This window comes from Myripristis murdjan, chromosome 21 (genome assembly GCF_902150065.1).
Source record: "Myripristis murdjan chromosome 21, fMyrMur1.1, whole genome shotgun sequence".
Taxonomy (NCBI): Eukaryota; Metazoa; Chordata; class Actinopteri; order Holocentriformes; family Holocentridae; genus Myripristis; species Myripristis murdjan.
This window is the reverse complement of record NC_044000.1, coordinates 24577823-24601599: the sequence shown is the minus strand read 5'-3', so window position 1 is coordinate 24601599 and position 23777 is coordinate 24577823. Positions and strand designations below refer to the sequence as shown.

At 43.3% G+C, this 23777-nt stretch overlaps 2 protein-coding genes across 2 annotated transcripts in view; one reads left to right on the top strand and one right to left on the bottom strand.

Annotated features, from left to right (window-relative positions):
* The window catches only part of sema5ba (sema domain, seven thrombospondin repeats (type 1 and type 1-like), transmembrane domain (TM) and short cytoplasmic domain, (semaphorin) 5Ba), a 161296-nt gene extending 154681 nt beyond the window's left edge, over positions 1-6615 (bottom strand). Inside the window, 1 exon segment of the mRNA XM_030080367.1 lies at positions 6425-6615. The gene's annotated coding sequence lies outside the window, so the exon portion shown is untranslated.
* Positions 6616-7900: 1285 nt separating this feature from the next.
* The window catches only part of pdia5 (protein disulfide isomerase family A, member 5), a 62594-nt gene continuing 46717 nt past the window's right edge, over positions 7901-23777 (top strand). The window contains exons 1-3 of the mRNA XM_030081134.1: positions 7901-8016; positions 17865-17991; positions 20947-21034. Of these exons, the coding sequence (XP_029936994.1) occupies positions 7951-8016; positions 17865-17991; positions 20947-21034 (281 nt within the window). The 5' untranslated portion in view covers positions 7901-7950. The remainder of the gene's footprint in view (positions 8017-17864; positions 17992-20946; positions 21035-23777) is intronic.

The window sequence follows — 23777 nt, the reverse complement described above, 5'->3', positions numbered from 1 at the left end:
CTTCACGTCCACTTCACACGCATACAAAGAGAAATCAAATTGCTCAGACATGCATGCATGCGCACGTGCACGCATCAGCGCATGCACACACACACAGACACCTACACACACACACACACACACACACACCTCCTTTGACACCAATAGGGACAATGACGAGAATGTGGAGGAAAAAAACACCCTGAGTAGCTCAACGCCCGCAAGGAAAACATCTCCAGTTTAGAAATTGTCCTTCAGATGACCAGCGGTGACGGAGGAGCACAATGCAATACAATTCTGTTTTCTGATGATTAGCTATTTTGAAGCGGCTGCTGCAAGTTTGCCTGTCACACATAACTAAACTATTCTAAACTACATTAAAAACCATTACAGATAACAGAAAACACTTTATTAGGAGCATTTTCTTCTCCAGGCCTATTTTTCCACTTGACAGATTTCTTTTTCTCTGGGCATATTTTCTTTATTAGTTAGAGAAAGACAGGAAAGGCAGGGGTGAGAGGGGATGACATGAAGCAAATGGCTCAGCTCAGAATCAAACCCGGGCCACAGCGGTGAGGACTTCGCCTTGATACGTGCGACGTGCTCTACCAGGTGAGCCACCGCAGAATATTTTTGTTTTCCAGGCTGCAAATTTCCACTTTTCATCTTTATTCCTCCTGTTCACAAAGGTAATGCCAATACAGGGAAGGGGAGGGAAAGCAAACGAGGACAATGACGATAACACTCCAGACAAATTGAGCCTGTTGGGTTGCATCAAGCATTAATTAGCAGGGTTGCAGACAGTGTGCAGCGCTGCAGCCGTATCGGATTTCACAGGCGACGAGGTTGTGCGTCGAGGCATACAGAGACCAGGTTACAGACAGGCAGACGCTCCGAGGGCCAAGCACACTCTGCATTCAAAAACAATGAGAGCCTCAGCGGGTCCTGGGAGAGTGAAGGGACCCAGACAGACATCATGGAATTATTCATTCCCATCTCGGCTGGCAGGCTAAACCAAAGCAGCCACACACGCCTACCATGCAGACCGGTTGCCTCGCTCTCCTGACAGCCTGGACTGCCTGCTTATCACAATTACACAATATCCATCACAACTGCTCTGCCTGAGCACTCACTAACAAAGGGCTCAGCCAAAGTCGGAGGAAGACTCTGGTTAGTGTGCTGGAGGAGTGAAGGAAAGCGAGGGCTGGCCCACATGGATAAAATCAAATATCATGAAAGCTTTTACTGAAAACCTCAATACCGTGACAATATTGTAGGGATTGCTGCTTTGATAACACACAAGAAATTTCTCATAAACAATAACCAGTTCAGTCAGACAAGTCACGTGAACATGTTATTAACACATTACAATGAAATGTGTGTACAGAGTAATATTGTTGTGTTGTCCAGGCTCTGATTTGATTGCTTCCTGCGAGCATGTGCCTGAGAAAGCTGAGATTACAGGGAGTGGCAACAGATATCTTAACCCCCATTGAGGGACTGGACTTGTAATCCGAAGTAGAAACAAAATAAACCTGCACACCTTTCTGCATGTAGGGCAATTATTGATCAGAAAGCAATGTTTCATGCCAACGGAGGCCTTCGGCAGGTCTAAAAACATGAGTACACAGGTGTCAAGTGAGTGTAACAAAAAAAAAAAAAATTTGTGGCAACACCTCAGAAATCACAGTGACCACTACATTGGAGTGGCTGTGAGCTGCGAGTGAAAATTACAGCAGCAGGGAAGCAACAGGCGGCAGCACACAGGAGCAGAAGGTGAATACGTGCACTTTGGAGGTTTAAACAGACTTTGCCTTATTGGGATGGAGCGCTTGCTGAGGATGCCTTGAGCACGTGTGGGTCATGTGACGGCAAAGGGACTCGAGTTGAGCGTCTGAACTAGCTCACAGGCTCGTTTCATTAATGTGAATATGATGCCCAAGCAGGCAGATGCAAATAAAAGACCAGCTTCAACAGTTGGAAAATTGCATCCCTTTAGTCGAATGCATTCTTTAGAAGCAGACAATGACACTAATGCTATGTAATGACATTATAACATCGCAAATCCTAGACAAGATCTAGTTTTATAGGATGATATCAGCTGGGCAATACATCAATATTATAATATCAATGGATCGGCAAGGCCTAGGAAAAGCACTGTTGTCAAGCTGTAGTTTGTACCTGCCAGTAAAAATGGCACCAGGGCCCTCAAATCACCCCACAAAACAAGCCTCAGCCAAATTTGCCTGTTTTCTGCACAAGTCGTGAAAACAGCTGATGACTAATTTCTTTTCTGTCAAACAAAGAAGGCAAGGTGCGTTCAGACACGGGACCCCAGTTGGACGATGGGAAATGGAAATGCCAGCGTTTATGACAGCGTTCAGGGACAACATAATCAGATTCAAAGCTTTACTCCAGATACAAAATACCATGGCGAATTGGAAGGCAAGGGATGTCACCGCAAGTCACCGCGCCTCAAGCTATTATTTTAAAGTTGGCATTATATTTACACAACAGTGAGCAACAGATAAACTCCACTGTGCCTGCTGTGGCTTGAATATGAAGAAGCACTGTAAGGCAGCAACTCTCTCTTTCTCTCTCTCACACACAACAACATTACACACAAAATCATAAATCATGCACACACACACACACACGTGCACACATCAATTGAGTTCCAAGACATGAGATATGTTTTCTACTCCACCTGCTGCTTTGTTTTGCTGCGCTGTCCTGCCCTAATTACCATGTGAGTCCCACTCCAGACCACTTTAAAAGTACAAGTCACTCTGCTTTCTCTCTCTCTCTCATGGCCGACAGCCTGAACCGAGCCTGAAGCCTGAGCTTGGTAAGGGATTGAAGTGAGGGCCATCTCAGCCGAGCGCGGCTGGCAGGGCTCGTCGCAGCCAGACGTTGCCTTGGAGCAGCTAAGGCTTCTTAAATGGGTTTAAAGTGTAGAAATCTGCCTTTTTCCATGCACCGACCAGCCTCAAGTTAGAATTCAAAAACATCATTAAGAATAACAGGGAATGAATAAAAGTTATGTCTGGTTCATAAATGGTGTCTGAAATGCTGGAGAAGCTTTCAAAGCACAGAGAGCCATACAGATGTATGATAGAGGATCAGTGAACGTCACCTCCTTCCATTGTGTATTTTGATCTCAGCAGGATATAGACTGCAATTTGAGATGACAAAATGACCCCCTGTCTGAGCTGGAGAAGAAATTTTACCTCCTAATATATTTTCTGGGTGTTTACACCTGCAGATAATGTGAAGGGTAAAGGTGCGAAGAGTATCAACAGCACCGAATATGACCTCACTCTGCTTCAACACCAGAGTCTAGTACTGTTATCTTCACAGTCTCTCTTATCTGTTTAGGGACACACACACACATTTACACTCACACATCAGTGGAGGTCAGAGCTATATTGAACATGGTCTCTTTTTTTTTCCCTTAAGAGGTAATATCAAGATCAAGTTCCCCAGACATTAAACTTTCATATCCGTTGTCCCCTCTCAAATGATGCCCTGACAACAGAAATAATTCATATAGCACAGCTTAAATATGCATCATTAAAAATTTGATGAAGGGGCCGTCGGCTCCTCATTCCACACCTATCATACTTGTTAATGAAAATAAATTATTCATGCCAATATCAGATGCCATGATGACATAAACCCTTATGCATCACTACAAACACCATACTTCTGGACGCCCTGACTACAAGGACATCAGTGAGGGAGAGGCAGAGAGCGTGAAAGGGAGAGAGGAGAGTGTTGGTGGTGGTCGCTGTGGCTGGGGGAGGGTTGAGGGTCCAGTTAGTGTTTTGTTTCAGAACTCCTCTGGTTCCCCACCAGGACCTGTCAAGAGCCCTCATATATTCATCAAAGATGAAAACCTGCTTTCCATTTGAAAAGACAGACCCAGGACACTAAAACAGCTCTTGAATTAACAAAAGCGTTAATTGTGCATCAGACAAGCATGCGAGTGTGACAAATACTATATGAATATATGAATATCAATAAAGTGATGGGGAGGTATGGAGTTTTCACACAATGTGTTGACAAATGAACACCCTGTTTGGCCAGAATAAAAACAAGTGTCATATACCACTGTTGTTTCTGATGGCAGACACATCACTCATCTGGGCAGATTGATTGGTCTAGATACGAAATACGAATGAACAAATAGGGTCGGCTGAAAGAGGAATTACACAAAATGGCAAAATACTATTATGAAAATTTGTTTAACTACATTAGTAGTTAAAGTCATTAGTGTCAAGTAACACTTGGGATAACAAGATCCATTTGGTTGTCCTTGCCTTGTATTTAACAGAGGCAAAGTGGTTGGAAAAACAGCTTTACACCAAAACAAAGTGAAGTTATTATGTAAGTCATTTGACACATATCCCAAAACTCTAAGCACTCTGACACCATTGCATTTCGTTTGAGAGCTATTGAGTGTTAATGAATTTTAATTTGTCCTCAATTGATGTTGTCTAGGACACTGAGCAATTAAAGCCCAATAAAATGTTGGAGATGAAAAAGAGCACAGCTAAAAAGCCCCAGCGGTGGTGGTGAAAAATAGCTTTCAAGCAAGTTAATAAGTTGTTTGATGTATTTAGCACAATGCACGGTACATTTTAGGAACTGGAAATAAAATTAATGCATTATCAGCACACCAATGGTGATCTAAAATTAGTAAAACACTTTCTAGGGTAAATCAGTTAACCCCTTGTATGTGTGATAGCAGCAAAATGAAGCTGAGATGAATCCACTATGAGATTAATGCCCGTTTGGGCTGTAAGATGCCACCTGCAGATAAACGCCTGCCTTAAAGTGGTGAAGCTATATCAGGATCTGAGACATGCAGCACACTCCTGCAGTATCTTCATAGGTTCATCAGGCTAACAGGCTTGGGCAGGCACTATATTCCTGTGCCAGTTCATAAATCACCTGTGCATTACCGGGTTCATTAATGGGATGCATGGCTGATAAACAGCACATGCTGGTGCACACATGATGCAGCAAAGCTCACCTGGAAAGGCGTTATCACCAGCGGCACAGCGCCGCTCAACACTGCCCTCTGTTGCTGCCCAGCCACACAACCAGCCCGGCTTAACAATGCATTTCACACACTCCCAACTTAAATAAATGTTAAGTTTGAGAGGCAACAAATTACTTTCCAACATGATTCCTTTTCGATTAACCTCCTCTAGTCTGCCTAGATTCATTGCAGATGCGCGTTCCGATGTAGAATTTAACAGGATACAGAGGCGAGGTGTCTGCCACATCGGAGAGAAAGTGGCAGGCTATAATGAAGAATGACTTTCTGAGCTGATTATTTTGTGTTTTTCATGCAGGAATAATCCAGCAATACATTTCCAGAATCTGTTAAAAAAAAATTGCCTCTACAAAAATGTCAAAAAGACTCAGAATGCTGCAGCGGTTGCTCGTTCCGTGCGTAAAAACCAATCAGTTTTAATGGAGCTGATATGCAATCAGGTCATTATAGGTAGTCTTCAGTCGAGTAGACAACGAATTCTACTGTGAAAGTAGATAAAAGGAATGCAAAATGGTATTTGTCACATCACATTTGTCAACTCTATTAACACGTAGCAGTACTGCGTAAAATAATCCTGCGAAAAATGTCATGAAAAATGTGTCTTGGGCAAATCCACTACTCCATGGCTCTATGTAAAAGAAACTGGAGGTGCTGTATAGATTAAGATTATTTTTTTAAGTTCACATCCCCTCCATCCTGACCATGGGCAGCATGCAGCACAAAGTAAGTTTGAAACAGTGGTAATGTGGCAGGCACAGGCAGCTCCTGCAGCCCACAAATGCTCCTCTGATCCTGGGATGAAACGTGAGTGGAAAGTAAAACCGGGGTGGCATAAAGGAACTGCTAACTGCTCTGAATAACACATTCAATATAAGCGGGCAAATATTCATGCAACCTAAAATAGTCAAAAGTGAGTAAAATGGAAGAAAACATCATGTCAGGGGCACACTGGCAAAAACTAATTGAAACCCGCACATTGTTCAAACCCCGATGAAACAAGAAAACGGTAAATAAATAAATATATAAATAAATAAAATTATAAATAAACACGAACACACATATACACACAAAACGGGCTGCAAAGTCTGGTTGCATAAAGCCTTCATTATATATTATATATTTTGCTATTTCTATATCCCTATATGGCCTTATTCCTATTTATTTGAATAAGTAAACTGCAGCTTTTATCTTTATTTGTAAAATATAACCCAGATTTTCAATCAAAACACACCAATAAAAGTCAGGCATCATCCATTTTCCCTGACAGCATTTTCTAAGTAGGGTGACAGCTACAGACTGGTGGGCAACACACTGGAAAAGTCTCTTTTAAAAAAAAATCACTCAAGGCTTTTGTTGGAGAAAAAGTAGATTATCTTTTACCTTTAAAGATGTTTCTATTCCGCAAGTTGATGAAACAGCCAGGAGGAAAATGTGGAGAAAATCAGAGGCGCGCTCTTAGTTGCAGAGATAGATTTGCGATGGGTTTGTCTTCAACCAGCCAAAGTGTTGTTGTATCCTCAGCCGCCGTGTGTGTCTCTCCAGCGACCTGCAGCCGACAACTGCGCTCTCTCCGTGCGCGTCGGACGATACCAACGGGATAGAGGAGGGGGGGGCTGAGCAAAAAGAGGGGTGCGATTAGCACGCAGCAGAGAGGAAGGACGCACGGACACGCACGGAGAGCTTGAGGAGTGTCGCAATAGTGTGTCCAGCGAGAGCGGAGCAGGCAGTCTTTCTGAATGAATCACCCTGCTCCTGCTTGGGAGTGTGTTTTTTCCCCTTTTGTTGCCAGGACGGCGCCCCCTGTTTCGTCTTTGTCTCAGACTCCGTACCTGGCGTGGGGCACCGTGGCAGGCAGGCCACTTGGCACAGAGGTGTTGTTAAATCCAGACCAAGATTACAGCAAATGCCTATATAAACAACAATTAATGTAAGCAACATCATTGGTTAAAAGAGTCCACTTTCAATTGTTCTATTCTATCCTGTTCTGTTCTGTTCTATATTTTTCTATTCTAGTTTTGGTGGAGTAGTAACAAACAGGTGGACTGGACTAGAGGATTATACAAGGTAAACAGCAACAGCAGGCAAAAATCAAGCACTGTGGTTTTAATCTCTGCAGAATGGACTGTCGCTATTACTAACAGGAATGTCTCAATACCAGATTCCTGGTAGCTGATATCAGGTGTTTTCAGTATTTAAACGTATAGGCTGAGGCTGCATTAAACTGAGTTACACAGGTGTCGGTACCGAGACAAGGGGGAAAAAAACACTGTCACACAGTCTACTAAAAATATAAATTAGCCTTTAAAGCCTAAAAAGTGTAGGCTATACTGAAATTGGGTGGGCTTCCTATTCTATTCTATTCTATTGTTTTCTAAACGAATATTTTTCCTTTCTTTCTTTCTTTCTTTCTTTCTTTCTTTCTTTCTTAAATGTATAACTTTCACAAATAAAATTATTGTGACTCGGTATACGGCATTTACAATAAATGCATTTTAAATCGCTTTTCTGTGTGTTAAAGCACATTGCCTCTTTGCCTTTAATAGATCCAATTCAACGACGCACATTTCACAGACATAATCAAACTAAATAAGCTAAAGGACGGGAGTTTCAATTAGATCTGACTGAAACAAGTAACTGATTAAGAGCCATCCAATTAGAAGCCAATATACTAATTAGCCTCCCATGTTTTCAATTGTTCGGGAATATGGCTGCATTGTGCAGATAATAAATCATGCACAAAGCCGAGTCTCTATCCTAACAGCATGGAAGGCACCGCGGGAGTGCCTGCGCTAAAAATCCTACCAGCGCTTATATGCAACACTACATTTCCCAAGACATCTTGCGCCGTGGCTAAGAATCCGTGGAAAACAGATTGCGCCTGCGCATCCAGACGTGGCAACGGCATCATGGCCTCTTGGAACCGCTACGGGAGTCGGATGAGAGAGGCAAAAATGTACATATTGGTGTTACTGGTGAGTCCCACAGTCGTATTTTGTGCGCCATGTAGGCAGCGACGGCGATACGCGCCTTTGGTTGGATTTTGCGGGCGGTGCTGCGTCGGTGGTTTAGGAATCTAGAGGAAATCCAAATCGGTCCTCACCGCGTCTTCAATCCGTGCAGGAGGCAAAGTTGACAGCCCTTGACTGAACTTGGTGCTCAAATTTAGCCAGCAGAACAGGCGAACTGTGGTTCCAGCGGTGCAGGCAAGGTCGAACACCCTGTTAGTGCGTTTATTGAAGTTGGTGAAGTGGCATGCACGGAGGGACATAATGCTAAATTGTCGCCTGTGTGCACAAGAAACTAGGTCCCTCCCCAATGTCTCAGCCATAGGTATCATCCAGAGGGAAAAAAAATGGCAATGGAAAGTGCAGATGGAAAAGTCCTAACATGTAGACCTCCTGAGCTAACTCTCTTCACTGTGCGCTCTGGTGGCTGGCCTCTCCTGCGGCCAAAAGGTGAGGAGAAGTGCAGTTAGTCTCTGAGCTGATTACATGAACTGCTTTGGTGGCGCTCGTCCATTCATTCATTTAAACTGAAAGCTTTTTGAAGCTTTGCGCACAAATGGTTGGGTCACTGCTGGGTGTGTTGGAAGGGTTTTATGTGTGTGCGAGTATAATACAAGCGCCCTTTGGGAGTCATTGCACAGTGTTTACCATGTCATATGACAGTCACTGCAGAAGATTAGGGAACACGAAGTTTGCAATGTCTGTTTAATGAAAATGGTTGTCTGGAGGCATTTGCACACACACACACACACACACACACACACACTTACATATACACACATCTGCAGCTATAAATTCCTGTTAGTCACTCTGAGGTGGTGAACACTGATACCGACCTTTTCCTGCTCCACTTCCTGTTGTGTGGCAGCCTTTGCAAACATGGGTGTTCCTCTTGTGTGTGTACTCAGTGTGTTAGTGTGTGTCCCGTGTTCCCTGTGAGGCTGGGACTGTTTGTCATGTGTCTTTGTGAGTGAGGAGAAATGGCAGTTCGGGCTGGCAGGGAGGCCGGCAGTGAGTCAGGCAGCACTGTGGGGTGTGGAGGTAATTCCCCCGAGGAGCGGCTAACAAGTGCACCCTGTGTTGGAGGGTGGCTGCCTGGGTGGGGGGGGATGCTGTGCCTCTGGCAGGCCCGCCTGTCAAACCAATTTCTCCCTTTAATCAGGAGTCCTTTCCACCGACACACACACAAATTGTCCAACATGGACTTGGCTCACTTGCTAAGGGCTGTAAACTGAAAAAAAAGTTACCTGCCAAGAATTATGTTTACCAGCCAAAATAATTCATGCAGCATATTTATTTATTTATTTATTTTTAAATAAAAAGCTTCTACCCGGCCTGTTCAGTGCTGATTGATGAACAAAAAGAGATACTGTGATGTTCTGTTTGATATGGAGCCATTGTTTTGCTTTGATTTGATTGGCTCACAGGTATAGAGAGTGTATGATGGCCACCGGGGATAAAGTGTTAGATCAAGACCAAAGACTGTATACAGGTGAGACATTGAAGGGTTTTTGTCTCAAAGAGCTACTGTCCAGTGTGGCAGGGGACCCTTATTAATTTATGCATTTAAGACAAATGTTGCCACCATTGGCACTTAAGTGGTAATATCAGACCTTGCACTAAGACACACACACACACACACACACACATACACACACACTATCACTATCACTAGTATCACTTATTCATGCCCCTCCTATGCCTCTCACTTCACCACTAACCTCATTTTCTCAGGGGGATCTGTCTCATCTGGCCCAGTTGTCCTTTATATGAGACGGTTTATTCCAATTTACTGTACATCCATTTTTTCTGTATATGCTCACTCTATTTCACAACTTGAAATATGTAAAGTTACAGGAGTACCTCAACCAAAAACTGTAGCTATATTTTGCATCATGTGCTCAGCCTGAGTTATCTTGAATGTCTGACACACACAAAAAAAGTTTTAATCAAATGCCTCATGGAGAGCAAAGAGTTTCAAAAACTGCAGCCATTTCTTTTAATACGGATTTTTCTGTCCAGCGTACAAACATACTGCCATAATCTCAAACCCTTTGTGCAGCTTGATACAAAGTTCAGTATGTCCCAAACCAATCTGCTTAAGCTACAAAAAAAAAAAAAAAGTCTAAATAAACCGCTTCTGAAGAATGCCTCTTGCACAAGAAAGTGTGCACGACTGACCTGCGCACTCATTATTTTTGAAGACCTGCCCTTGGCTTGTTCACTGGCGATGGGCTCTTATTCACTGATTGGCTGCACTATGCTTCAGTCACCACATTGAAGTCTCACTGTAGCCAATCTGTGTTTAAATGATGCAAAATCTCTAGTTTTTTTTTTTTTTTTGGGGGGGGTGAAATATTCCTTTATCACTTCCGAATTCACAGATGATTCTGTACTCAAAAGCAGAACTCTTATGCAAGCAACGGCCTTAAGATGACTCAGAATTTAATAATAGCAGGCTGTGATGTACTTTCTCCTTGGTACCAGCAGCTTTGGTTTTGTCAAACAGTAGATTTCTGCGTTTGGAGTGAAACTTCCTCTGGACTGCAACAGTGATTCATCTGCGTGTCGGCAGGCCCGGCCACTCCTCTCAAATCTGTTGCTGGTTGTTGAAATTTGATAGAGTTGATCACTTGAGTGCCAAGATAGTTATTGTGGGCACTCTGGATATTGTGTTTCCTCCCTTTACAATCACCAAACCCCCACGCAGGAACACTGTACCTCCGCACACACACACACACACCTGACTGACTCATTAGTCAGAGGGAAATTAAGGCAGAGTGCTTGACAAACACTGATGTGATTTGTGCTGATTCAGTACAGCCTCTAGATCTCTAAAACCTGGATGCCATTTATTAAGCAGATTTGTCACACCAGATGGAGGGTATGGGCTACCGGGCAGGAGCCGGGCGCCCGCTGCTTAGTAAGCGCCGCATTTTTTACAGCAGTGTGACAGGACACACCTTTATGGGGAATAATAAGGAAGGTAGGTGCACAGACCGCTAATGGATTTCTTCAGTGCACTGACTCCCAGGGTTCGTCCCGCACTGTGTAACGGAATCGGGAACGCAATTGTTGTTGGTTGTAATCGATGATAAAAGAATTTTGGGTGAGATTATGACTGTGAGGACGGATTTTGTGTATGGGTCACACTTGCCCTTTTATATTTGCCAGTTGACATTTAATCTGTTGTCTTAAGTGTGACCTCCAGCTGAGCAGCTGGCAGCTTTTGTGGCATTTGAAAGGAGCCCAGCATTGTAACACTGAGCATAACAGTGCAACTGGGTGATTTTTGGTTATGCCTGGTGTTTGTTTTCAGTGGTTTAAAGTGTTAGCCTTTTGTTAAGGTGAGGTTTTTATTTAAGTATTTTCAAGTGTGGCTTGGCTGGTAGCCTATAGCCTTGAGCGTTTTGCTGCTGTGGTTGGAGCAGACAATTGATTTAAGAGATAAAATAGCATCAGAGCCATTCTGGTAGTGGCTGCACACTGCAGTAAGCGTAGAGTACACCGAGTTAAAAAGAGGTTTGTTTTGTCTTTGCTTTGTATTCACTGCCTCTCATTTAGCATTCCCTGCGGATTCATATACCTGTGTAACTGCGTGAGGGATTAGCAGCTGTGTGTGACTATACCCCACTGTGCTTCTCACCTCGTGTCTTGTCTCCATCGATCTGCTTTGTACCGGTGAGGCTGTCCCCCTGCAGTGTTTGTAGAGTAGATGGTGATAATGGGGGAAGACTATGTTGGGAAGGTACTAATGCAGCACTATTAGCATGCCACTCACAGTGATGTCAGGTGGAAACAAGCCTTTGGAGCCATTATGCTACAAGGCTTGCTGATTGTTAGCCATTGGTAAGGTTTCTCCGTATTGGCTTCCTGCCAGGTGTGGAAGGAAGAGGTCAGTGTAGCAGAGACCTTGTCCTCGGGAGTGCAGAGTTAGTATGGATGGGACGATGCGCTTACCTGAGGACATGGTCCAGTGCGTGACATGGGGTTGCCAATTTGACCCAGCCTCCAAAAATTTAACAAAGGTTTAATGACAACAAAGTGCGAATGTGATGAACTGTGTTTATTTGCTTAATTATTGCTAAAACGTAAGCAGTTTCAAAATGCTGTTATTACAAAGTGCAAATAACATAATTTAAATGAAGAGCTTTTGAAATTGTGACGGCCAAGATTGTATTCTGTTCTTTTTTTTTTTTTTTTTTTTTGTGAATAAAACGGTAATGTTTGTGTTTGGTTTGGAGTAAGTCTTTGCTTATCATGTCTGTAGGTGTGTGAGAGGCCAGGGTGTCCAGTCGGTTCACCTCCTGCTGTAGAAACCTGTCTCTTACAGTTTCTGCTTTTTTTTTTTAAATTATTATTATTTTAATGTGGGATATGCTATTATTTTACCTCTCAGAGCTGTGTCGGCTGTTTCCCGGTGAGTACTTGTGGTTGTATCAAAGGTGGCGGTTTCTCAAAAGGATGTCCATTCCTGTTCAGAGTAGGCTACTTGATAAAATCTTTGTCTTTGAGTGAGGTATTGAAGCGCCGTCGAGGTGGGGGATACGGGTATATTCCTATAAGCAGTTTGATGGTGATAGGTCTAAAAAAAAAAAAAATAAAATAAAATACTGTTGATGTTGAATTCTGTGTACACATGACTGAGTTCTTGATCGGAAAATAATCAATGTGGGAATATGTTTTGTGATGTGAGGAGTAGTGGGAATATTGTGTATTCTCTATTCCCTATAGTGGGAATGAGGTTGCAGAGCTAAGTGGACTAATAATGGACAGTACTGAAACGGGGTCATCGGATAGACGAAGTGAGTGAAGGAGATAAATAGTAGTCTAATATAATTCAACATAATATTATAAGACAATATGATATAATGAAATAATACAATACATTATAATATATTATAACAATATATGAGTGTGATTGAGGGTAGTGAGGGGTTTAAGGAGAGCGGAGAGAGGGAGCGAAAAGGAAAGTTTTGGTAAAGTCAAGACTAAGCAGCAGTCGGGATTTTAGGAGCAGAAAAATAGAGAATTGGGGTGGTATGCCTGCTGTTTGGTAGAAACATGAACAGATGACCCTGGGGGTATTATTGCTGATATTATTATTTCCATTGTAGTAACCTTGTTAACTGTTCTATCTAATAATATTTGTATCCAGGTTGGGAAATTAACTCTCAACGCTCAAACCCACCAGCCACCCAACAGTAAATCACTTCTCCATCATCTGAATCCAGCAGCCACCTCCATACTCCATGAGGCGCTTGTGGCAGGCGAGAGATTGGACAAGCGTGTCCCCAGATGCCCTTTGACCTCGGGGAGTCGTTTAGGATACGGTGCTGTTCTGATGCTCACGTTGCATGTGAGAGCCTGCAGGCGGTGCTGCGGCAGTGCCCCCTCCCCAACCTGGTCTTATTCTGACGTGAATGTCATCCATAACTGGCATTTATGGTTGCCAGGGTGGGAAACTGGCACCAGCCGCCAGCCAAACACGAAAGTGGCCGGCAGACTCCAGACAGAAAACAGCAACCCACCCGGGAGCGGCCAGCGAGCCCCAACATCCATCTTCTAGCGGCTGGCAGACGCCCACAAAGCCGGTCCCCCACCCTGATTGTAGCAGCAAGGGGACGGGATGATTGGTAGATCAATACATTGTTAAAATATAAAGGTGAAGTGTGGAGTCTGAAAATGATTCTCCAAGGGCAAGCATGTGTTTCTCAGCCAGTCTTGTGATTGTATTGGGTGTGCATATGTGAGAGAGATGAAGAGAGAGAGGGGGGGGAATAGGGGCCATAGGGGAAAAGGGACATAGGGTTATGGGAAGGATTGAAAGTAAAAACAGCTTCGCCGTTTTTTTTTTTTTTATTTGTTTGTTTGTTGTAAATTCGTGGGTCTGTAAAGCCCTTTAAGGCTGTAAACTGATTTTGGGCTCTAAGTAAACCTGAACTTGAACTTCATGTTGTTGAAATCAATGAGGAGTGGAAGGATTTTTTTTTTTTTGCTGTCAATATATATCACATCATGTCTCATGCATGCAGAGTCACTTGTTAAATAATCCATTTCATCCACTCCATCCCACTCAACCAAATTTTAATGTCAGGTGTGTTGTCGAAACAAATGTCTGACCTTTTCCAAATAATATTCCTGAAAACATTTCATGCCTAAATTTGTCTTTTTTTTTTTTTATACAAAATTATCTATCATATTTTATCACCAGTTTAGTCAGCAGACGTTTGTAATCACGATATCCCAAAGTAACCATAAGGTCACGGGATGATTCAACTGAAAGGCAAATAAATGATAATATTAAAGTGCAGCAAGCCATCTCATTTGTGATTACGACAGCAGAATACTATACTTTTGTATTGAAATATATTATTTTCTAAATATCCAATGTCATTATATCAGCCCATGGAGTAAGGCTACTTATGTATTTGTTCACCCATCCATCGTGCTAGTAACCATATATACTGACGCACTAATGGGCTGACAGGTGTATGCACAACTAACCCTGCTCTGTCAGATAAATTGAATGAAATGATATTCATATGAGCTTCTTTACACATCTCTGCTGTGTTTATCTTGATGGTCATCGCAGGGCACAATCCTCTCTTCGCCCTGTCACCCTGTCAGCGGCAAAATAAATCAAGGCAAACATGGATTTGATTGAAAAATATACGGGAATTCAGAATTCGAGAGATGAACGGTCAAGTGAGTTGATTAAAGACGTGGGGATCTGATGAAAGATGATCTGAGTTGTTTAATAATTTATCCTTCGTTGCTAGCATTTGTCACTCATCGTTTAAATTTCAAGATTGCTGTTTATGGAAAGGGCGGGAGCAACGCTGATAAAGTTGGAGACCATTAAAATCAATCAGTGCATTTTTATCTTATCTGTTTTTCATACTTCGACTCCTCATATCCACCGAATGTCTTGTCTACGTAACGCAGCACTATTGCACGCATGGTTTATTATTTTAGAAACATGTGCGACGGTTTATTGGAGGCAAAGTCCTATTTAGTTTTGAATGGCCCTGTCAGCTCTGATGCTCGGAGGGGAAATTGTCAGTGCCATCCTTTCTCTTGTCATTTCTATTATTCAGTGTCTGTCACTGAAAGTTCACGCACGCTTCAGTAAGTGGATGTATCACGATCACAACATGTCACAGCCGTCAGCCGTGGCAGCTTGACGCAAGCTTCGGTCGGCCCTGTGTGCACTTATCTGTGGCACCTTTTTATGCTACAGGATCCACTCATGTTTAAGGGTCAGTTTGCGCGGGAAGCCTGAACAATATGGTTACAAAAAAGAATCACACTGCAATTACTCTGACAGATATTACGTTTACGTTTATGACTCACGATTGAGAGGAACTGATCATTTTTGCATTGTAATTTTCATTTCTACTGAACGTACGATGGAAATGCTGTGATTGTTGCTGGGGCCTGAACCAAAGTCAGAATTGCAACCCCTTTATCATAATACAGCCTTTAAAAACAAAGATACACAACTTTTATGCCATATCACAACATTATGATACTCAAAATCCCAGATGATATCTTGTCTTATATTACAGTATCAATATGATATTGACATATCACCCAGTACTAGCTGATGTAATCTCATAAAGATCCATGTACAGCCAGTGTCCTACCTGCCTTGTTTAGTCTGATTAAATCAAACTGGTGCGGTTTGTTTGGACATTGCCTTCTTGGTATTTCGCCCAAACGAGTGCCGCAATAATGTAGAGATGCAAAAGCTACTGATGGCCCATGTTGGATACCGTATCAGCTGAATGTGTTTGTACAATAAAGCGAGAGAGGAAACAATTTGAATTTTTTGCCACGTGAAACCAAACCCAACCAAATGAACAGTGCAACAAAGCATCACGTATCCCACCGATTCAAACCACAACAAACAGGCTTTGAAAATGCCTTTAAAACTGGGTAGCTGCTTCCACTTTGGGCTCTTTACATCCCGAGCATGAGTTCGATGTAAATGTTACACTGCTCCGGAGAAAGAGGTGCAGTAACAACGCGTTTGTGTCGTTGTAATCATTGTAACCGGGGGCCTTCGAGCATTTCCATTCTTATTAGCATTTCCTGTCTCAGTTGAATAAATAAGAGACTACCTGCCATCCCTTCTCATCTCCTTCTAACAACCCCCCCCCCCCCCCCCCCCCCCCCCCCCCCCCCCCCCCCCCCCCCTCCCTTGCCTGCCCTGCCCCTCTAACCACCGGGGGCGCACCTATACAGAGATGTGACACCTAGCCAGCCTTTAATTAGCCTACCCCTCACAATGCGGTTCCCTAATCATATACTGACATATCCTATGTTTATCCTGTCATCACATTAGCCTAATCTGCAGTCAGACTCCCCCTCGTAGAGACAGTATAACCCCCACACTGCAACCCCAATTAATGACTGGACAGACGTTGTTTCACCTCAGATGTTTCTGTGGCCTTTGATGATAGCTTTTATCCAAACCGTGCTGCAGGATAGTGGAGCCGTCTCAATACTTTGTGTGCCCTTTGGTTCCCGTCTCCATGTTAATTTAGAAATATACCGACAAGCAAAGTAGTAGTGACTTGAAATTCCTGCTGTACCCGCCTCGCAGCAGCATCCAGTGGGGAATTAAAAATGAGAAAATGAGCCTGACAGGTGCTTGTTGTCATTCCAGGTGATATCACTCATCAGGCGGTATCCGCTGAGCAAGCAGTGTTTGGTGTCTAATTTAGTTCTCTGTAGGGGACGAGGTGGGAAGGAGGGACTTCGTAATGAACTGTGATGGGACATAGGCGATTAGAATGCATTAAATGTTCGGCGAGGATTTTTTGGGGGTCATGAAGTCTGATTCTGAAGTCTGAAGTCTATTGTAAGCCTCTTGTTGTGGGCTTTGATTCCCATTTTAGGTGTGTGATAGTCTCATGACGGCGCTATTAGCTCAACTGTTGTACCAGCACAGTGTCGAACGAATCAAAGGATCCATATTCTGTAATGATGCACCCAACTGCCATATCCTTTGAAAGCGTCACCGGTGTACGCTGTTATCTTGGATAACAACTTGCATCTGAGGGATGATCTTCCAGATTGATGTGAGTTGTTATTTGAAATCCTTCAGATAACAACTCACACCAATCTGAGGGATCATCCTCTCTTGCTTATGTCCCATGGTAGTTGAGAAGAAATCAATAATGCAGTGTGGAAGCTCTGTTAATGAGAGCAAGGGTTCAAGGTCTGAGCGCGCCGTTGTACCAGGCATACCTGGACTGTATCTCAAGCTGAGACTGTTAATATGGTTTTTTCATTCCAGCTCAGGGTGCCAGCTAAGAGATAGGCTCTGCAGCCGCTGCCCTTGGCCTCTAATGCCACCACAGCCTTTTGATTTATTGGGCAGTGGACTACTGTATTATTACAAGCCTGTAGCTCTGCCTCATTCACTCCAGGGTCTCAACTTGGACCAGTGCGGCCACACTGCCTTGCCAGACTGCCTACAGTGTGAAAGCATCATTAACTAGGTTTACATTCATGAAAACAAACGTTTTAAGTTGCTCTGCATATTTCCAGCTACCTAAAATTGCTCCTAGACTGTTTTTTAAATTGCTGACAGATCAGTATTAATTAAAAGTTATAAAAAATATACAGTAGTTTCTACTTCACTTGAGAAATGTGATGGATTGATCCTCCTATAGTGCTTGGTGGGTAAGACAGATCCTCTGAAGTCATCAACTTGATTGCTACCTGTTGGCATTCGCTCCTGTGAGGACTGATTAATGTGTGCAGCTGGTAAGTGTTGTGTGTGTGTGTGTGTGTTTCACCAGGTTTGGCTGCTGTCAGTGCTGGAGGCGGTGAAGGTGTCTCCTCTTATAGAGAGGGTCAGCGACCACAAAGACTTCAAGAAGCTGCTCAGGACAAGGACCAACGTTCTGGTGCTTTACACCAAGACAGGTTGGGAAAGACCGCCGTCCACCCGTTCATTATTTAATGGATGTAGACGCTCCCGTAAAATTAGAGCAAAATGAAGAGTGACTTTACAGTTCATTACAGTTAATCTGTTTTCTTGTATTTCTGTATGATATGGCCATGACTCTTACTTCTCTTACTGATTGAAAAAATCTGTTTTAGCAGTTTCTTTGTTATATATCTGAAGGCTTGCATAAAAATGCCAACCTGTAAAAGACAAAAAAAACTTTTATTATTTTCAATCTTAGAAAATCTTAAACCATTAGATCTGTCTCTCTCTCTCTCTCTCTCTCTCTCTCTCTCTCTCTCTCTCTCTCTCTCTCTCCCTCTCCCTCTCTTTCTTTTTCCATTGCAGATGTTTCTTGGTTGCATAAAAATGTGAAATATTGAAAAAGTCTGTATATATCTCATAGGGCTCGTCTACATGGAAGAAACTGTATTTCACAATTGTCAGCAGGACATATTTTGATATCAGTATGCAGCATGTTACAGTGTCTGCTGGCTCATGTGAAATGATTTGCTAAATAAAGTAGTTAGTGTTTATTCCGTATAGAATGTAAATTGTGATATCAAACCAACACTGTGTAACTCAAATATTAGCTACCTAAAATATGGCAGTCAATCCTAATTTCATGGCCTTATGCAAAGATGATACAAAGTGATGTTGACTTATTATGTTTTACAATACAATGACTTATTAGTAATTACAATAGGAGTTTTTCCTCAGTTATTCAGCCCGAGTCCCAAGCAGTAGCATGCTGCAGCAGTGCATCATTGGTTATCAATTCCTGAAAACCTGTTGCCTTTTCCAGAGATACCATGGTTGCATCCAGGAGGCTGGAATTAGTAACCTCTTGAGATTACGTGCAAAGCATTGTAGAATTTATACCACTTCTGAACCGTCCCTCCTCACATCGTGCTCTGTCCTATATTAACTTCAAATTCAAATTTACAGAAGAAAGACACCAGTGAAATTCCATCTTCTTGTGACTTTAATTGTGCATGAATATACAGATGGTTGCACGTTCACATCCAAACAGTTCCAACACAGAAATGGACATCCTCACAAAGCAGGTGCAAGAAAACTAAAAAGGCATGTATTAAGGTTGCACAATTAACTGTGTTTAATATTATATCACAGTTTTGTTTTTTTCTTCTTATAACCATCGAATTCTGCAGCATTTAAACATCTAAAAGTGCAATCAGTTCGCTTTATTTCCCCCAAATATCTTATAGTAATTACGTATAAGAATTGTGATAATAGTCCCATGCATAGTAATTGTGATTATTGTTGTGTGCAGCTATAGCCTGTTGTGTTTCAAACAGATAACGTTCAGTTGCAGCCTCTTTCTATAATGAATTTTCAAATAATATTATCGTAGAAATAGACAATAGTAGTAGAACAAAGACCAAAGAGCTTAGCGTACTCAAAAAGAGCCGTGAGCCACCGTTTCTTTGCAACCATTAGGGACGTCGCCTGTCTGTATTTTAATTCAATTTTCATTTGCGTTTTTCAGGCTAGAAGAAGAGTACATTCCTCGGGCTCGTACAAGGAGCTTCTCGGTGTTGCTTACTTCTCCATTTCATCCTCAAACAACTCTCTGCCGCTCAATAAGCAGCAGCAGGCTCTCCATGCCCCCACAGCAACAGATTTATTTGTTTCATAATTCAGGCCCATTTCAGCCTGTGTTAGGTCATTGGATTGGACTTCCATGTATTGAGTTCTGATTGTGATTGATTGTTTACTGCAGCAAAGCATAGCATTCTTACTCCAAAGGGACCAGAGGTTCCCCGTGTCCTTTAGCAGTTTTCCCGTTATGCTGGTTTCATTTTCTCCTCACCGTCCCGTTGTGTGACCACAGCCTGCTGTATCACATTTGCTCCCCCCAAAGCAGAAACGGTTCTGACAAGCGCAGCCCCTGCCTTCATCACTCATTACCAGCCTCTGACCTATGGCAGTCAGGCAGAGCCCGCTTGAGTTTTGCTCAACACCTGTCAAACCTTCGTAATCAGCACATCACAAATTCAGCCAAACCTCTATCTGCTCACCCTCGGCTCCGTACGGGGAAATAATCTGGCACCGAACGGCCAGATGTTTTTGTTACCGACCCGGTGTGAGCCAGGACCCTCGGGAGTCACGGCAGTGTCCATAAATCGAAACGCAGCCTTGACCTCGAGCATCCAAAGGAATTGCTCTCTCCTTGTGCTAAATAAAACAAGTTAAAGTTGTTTAGGTGGAAATGGGGGAGGCTGTGGGCTGGGTGGGGGGAGTCAGTGGAACTGGCATAAAAATGATGTATTGTCTTACACAAGGACTAGAACATTACACTTTGTTTACTTTACTCACAGGAATCCACTTAGTATGCCATATCTCAGGAAATATCATAATATTGCAGTGTGTTGTTGGAGCTGCTACAGATTATTGCGGAATAGTTTTCTCCCACCTTGTTCTTAACAGGGTGGGCAGCTAGGTGATGTTTTCCTTGTGTTCATGAACTCTCTGTGTAGGTGCAGAGTCCACGTTCAGAACGGCTCCAAATGCGGTAACCGCAGTGCTTCACGGTACACTAAAAGTTGGTCTGTTTCAGCAGTCGTGGGGTCTTTGTACCGGCTTATAATCTTCCCACCCCCTCTTCTTAGCCACGCTATTGTAAGATGTTGAAAGCTGATGTAACTTTAGCCCCCCCTCCCCACACCCGTCTAGTGAAAGGTATTAGGAAACACTGTCCCATCACTCCCCCCACTAACCCAGTGATCTCTTTCTTTGTCGCTAGCCATTGAACACCACTGTAACTCAACTCCTCTTCACTATCTGCCTGTGTTTGACATGACAGTGCTCTCTGTGTCTTGAGCTATGAGCTTGTCCCGGGATTTTGAAAGGTTTTAGTAACCAGTATACTCTGTGTGTGTGTGTGTGTGTGTGTGTGTGTGTGTGTGCAGCAACATCAGGGGACTCTCAGCTGAAGCTACTGTCAGATGTGGCCCAGACAGTGAAGGGCCAAGGGACCATCGCCTGGGTCAACTGTGGGTAAGTAATGGGATGATAAAAAGTAATCATGTTGTATGACTTCTTCCCCTTCCATCATGCTCATTGACTTGCCATCTTAGTGCCATTAGAGTCTCTATTGTCCAAGGAATTTTCTGACAGGAGTTATAAAGTCACCGCAATTTACTCCTCCCGAGAATCTCTCTGCTGCCTTTCGTCTGCACAGTTTATGGCTTCTCCATCGGGGTTTAAATGGCCCCGTTCCACCAGTCCTTTTGTACAGGCACAATTTGACAAGAGCCCACTCAGTTATTGGAGCTTTTGAAGCTGTGCTTCTAATATGTCATATCTCTTTATATCATTTGTAGTGTTCCCTTTGCTAGGTTTTCATTCACTGCCTATCCTGATTCCTCGAGTGACAATGAAGGCACTCATTAAATGTTGTGTGCTGTCTCTCCATCTTTTAAGGGCTGCAGAGCAAAGAAAATGAGCAGTGATGCTTTATGTCTTTTCTTGTCTGTGTCTGTGTGTTTGGTTTTGGGTGTATGACTCCTGGAGAGAGGGCAAAGTGTGCTGTAAGTGACTGACATTCAATTTCGCCACTAACTCTGTATTTTGTTGGTGGATGATGATGATAAATGAGACAGGGACAGCCGCTGCCTTGCCAGCCGGGGGGATCTGTTCTCCTAAAGGCTGCCTAAAACACAATCATGTCAGCACAGCAGCTTCACATGATCGTGTTTCTGCATGCACACCTCTCTTTAGCACATCCTGCAGCGACTGACCACATGACACACGTGCCCCTACATGTACCACATTTAATTGACTTTTCCATTAAATCAATAAAACAAGATACATCTCATTCTGATTGTGGTGAATAGCACAAACCCACAGGAAGTGACATCACCAAAATGTCAACGTCACACAACAAAAATACCACTAACAATATAAAGGTTTCCTAAAAGAAATACAGAAACAGGTATGTACATGAAAAATGAAATGTGAACAGAAATGAAAAAAGGATTATGGGACCTATTACATTAACACATTGGTTAAATAAGCATCACAAATTATTGGTATCAGTCATACGGAAAACTCTTTGTCCTCACTATCCACCTCTGTCCCCTGAAAGGCAGTACAATGCATCTGTCATGTGCCTGTCTGGAGAACATCTATCTCCTGCTCACACTCTGGAAGCGCTGGCATCAGACAGATACAAGAAATTCCCAAGGCAGCTGCAGGAATTGTTTTCCCTAAGCACAACTTTGCCTCACTCCCCAGTGATCGGACTTTTACTCGTTGTTCTAGTGTTCAGTTGCAGAGTCCCACTTATTCTATCTATCTATCTTTCTATCTATCTATCTATCTATCTATCTATCTATGAGAGTGTGTGTTTGTGTGTGTCTGTGTATGTATGTTTCTGTCAGCCCATCGACTGCATGAGCCGTCCTCTTCACCAGAGAGGAAAAAATGCATCAGAAAACAGGAAACTGTAAAGAAGTCAGGTATCTCCCCACTGACGCCAAGCGCTCATAGCAGCCCTCACAATCTCTCTCAAGCTTGTCCGGGGTGGAGGACCTGATGGGCAAAAAGGAAAAGAAGTTGAACTCGTAACAATCTCAAGGCATTGTGAGAAGTGTTTTGTCTCCTTGCTTCTTTTCGGAGACATGCCGTGATGCGTGCCCTTTTTTCTGTTTTACTGTTTGACTCGGTTTCCGTTTTGTTCGGCTGAATATGGTGTCATCTCTTGTTTTCCATCTGTAGCAGCTCCTTAATGTGATAGAGCGCGTTAGTGCTAAGTAGAGATTTATTATGGGCTACAAACGGTGCCAGATTCACGCCAGGGGAGCTAGAGCGAGCCGGGTTCATCTCTGCAGGACATTGTGATCCGATGCCAGCCTCTGTAGCGAAGTATTGTGCTATTTGGCGTGTTCCTCCACCATCTCAAATGGGCCAGCTCCAAACCAAAGCTCCAGCTGAGAGCTCATGGTGGACAGAGAGAGAGAGCGGAGACCACAAATCGCAGCGTGAGAACAGCCAGCCCTGCCAAGGAAGAGGGCCACCAAGGCCAGGATGACACACTTTGAACAGATGACAGGGACCTGAGTGCTGGCCAAGTGGGATCCACCAGGGGAATGGATGATCTCATACAGGAAGGGAACGAGGGACTGTGGGGGCCAGGCCGCCTGCTCCGATTCCTCTGGAAACACAGAACTCATGGTAGCACTTCAGTGCGCGAAGGGTAAAGATGACGGCTTGTCTTTTGCACAGCCATAGTGACAAACATGATCGTGTCGAGCTCAAGAAGCAGAAAACAACAACAAACAGCGTGAGGATTAGCATTTGTATTTTGGATGAGAGTACTAATCACATGGCATGCGGGCCTTATCCTCTTTGCATTATGAATCGGTCATTAATCCCTTGGTAGAGCAAACTGGTGGACTACTTGTTCTTTGTGATCTATTATTCTTGATGGCTGCAGTCCGTTAATGTAAGGTTTTTGCTGAGGATCAGTGTATCCTGGCTCCTGAAAGCTCTATCCACTCAGCACCAGTAATTTCTTTGCAGCTGTGAGTCCAGCCATAGCGATGTCCCTGCAGCTGTTAAGTTCAGGTCGGAGTCATCCTGTCATCGGAGCAGCCTTCGGAAACATGAAACTGATATTGTCTCTTAACGAGTCGGATAGGGATGAAGCATTAGCCTCAACTTTATAGATTTATCAATGAATCATCACACAGACATGTATTGTATTACCAGATTGTTGGCACAAAGACTTATCTTAAGT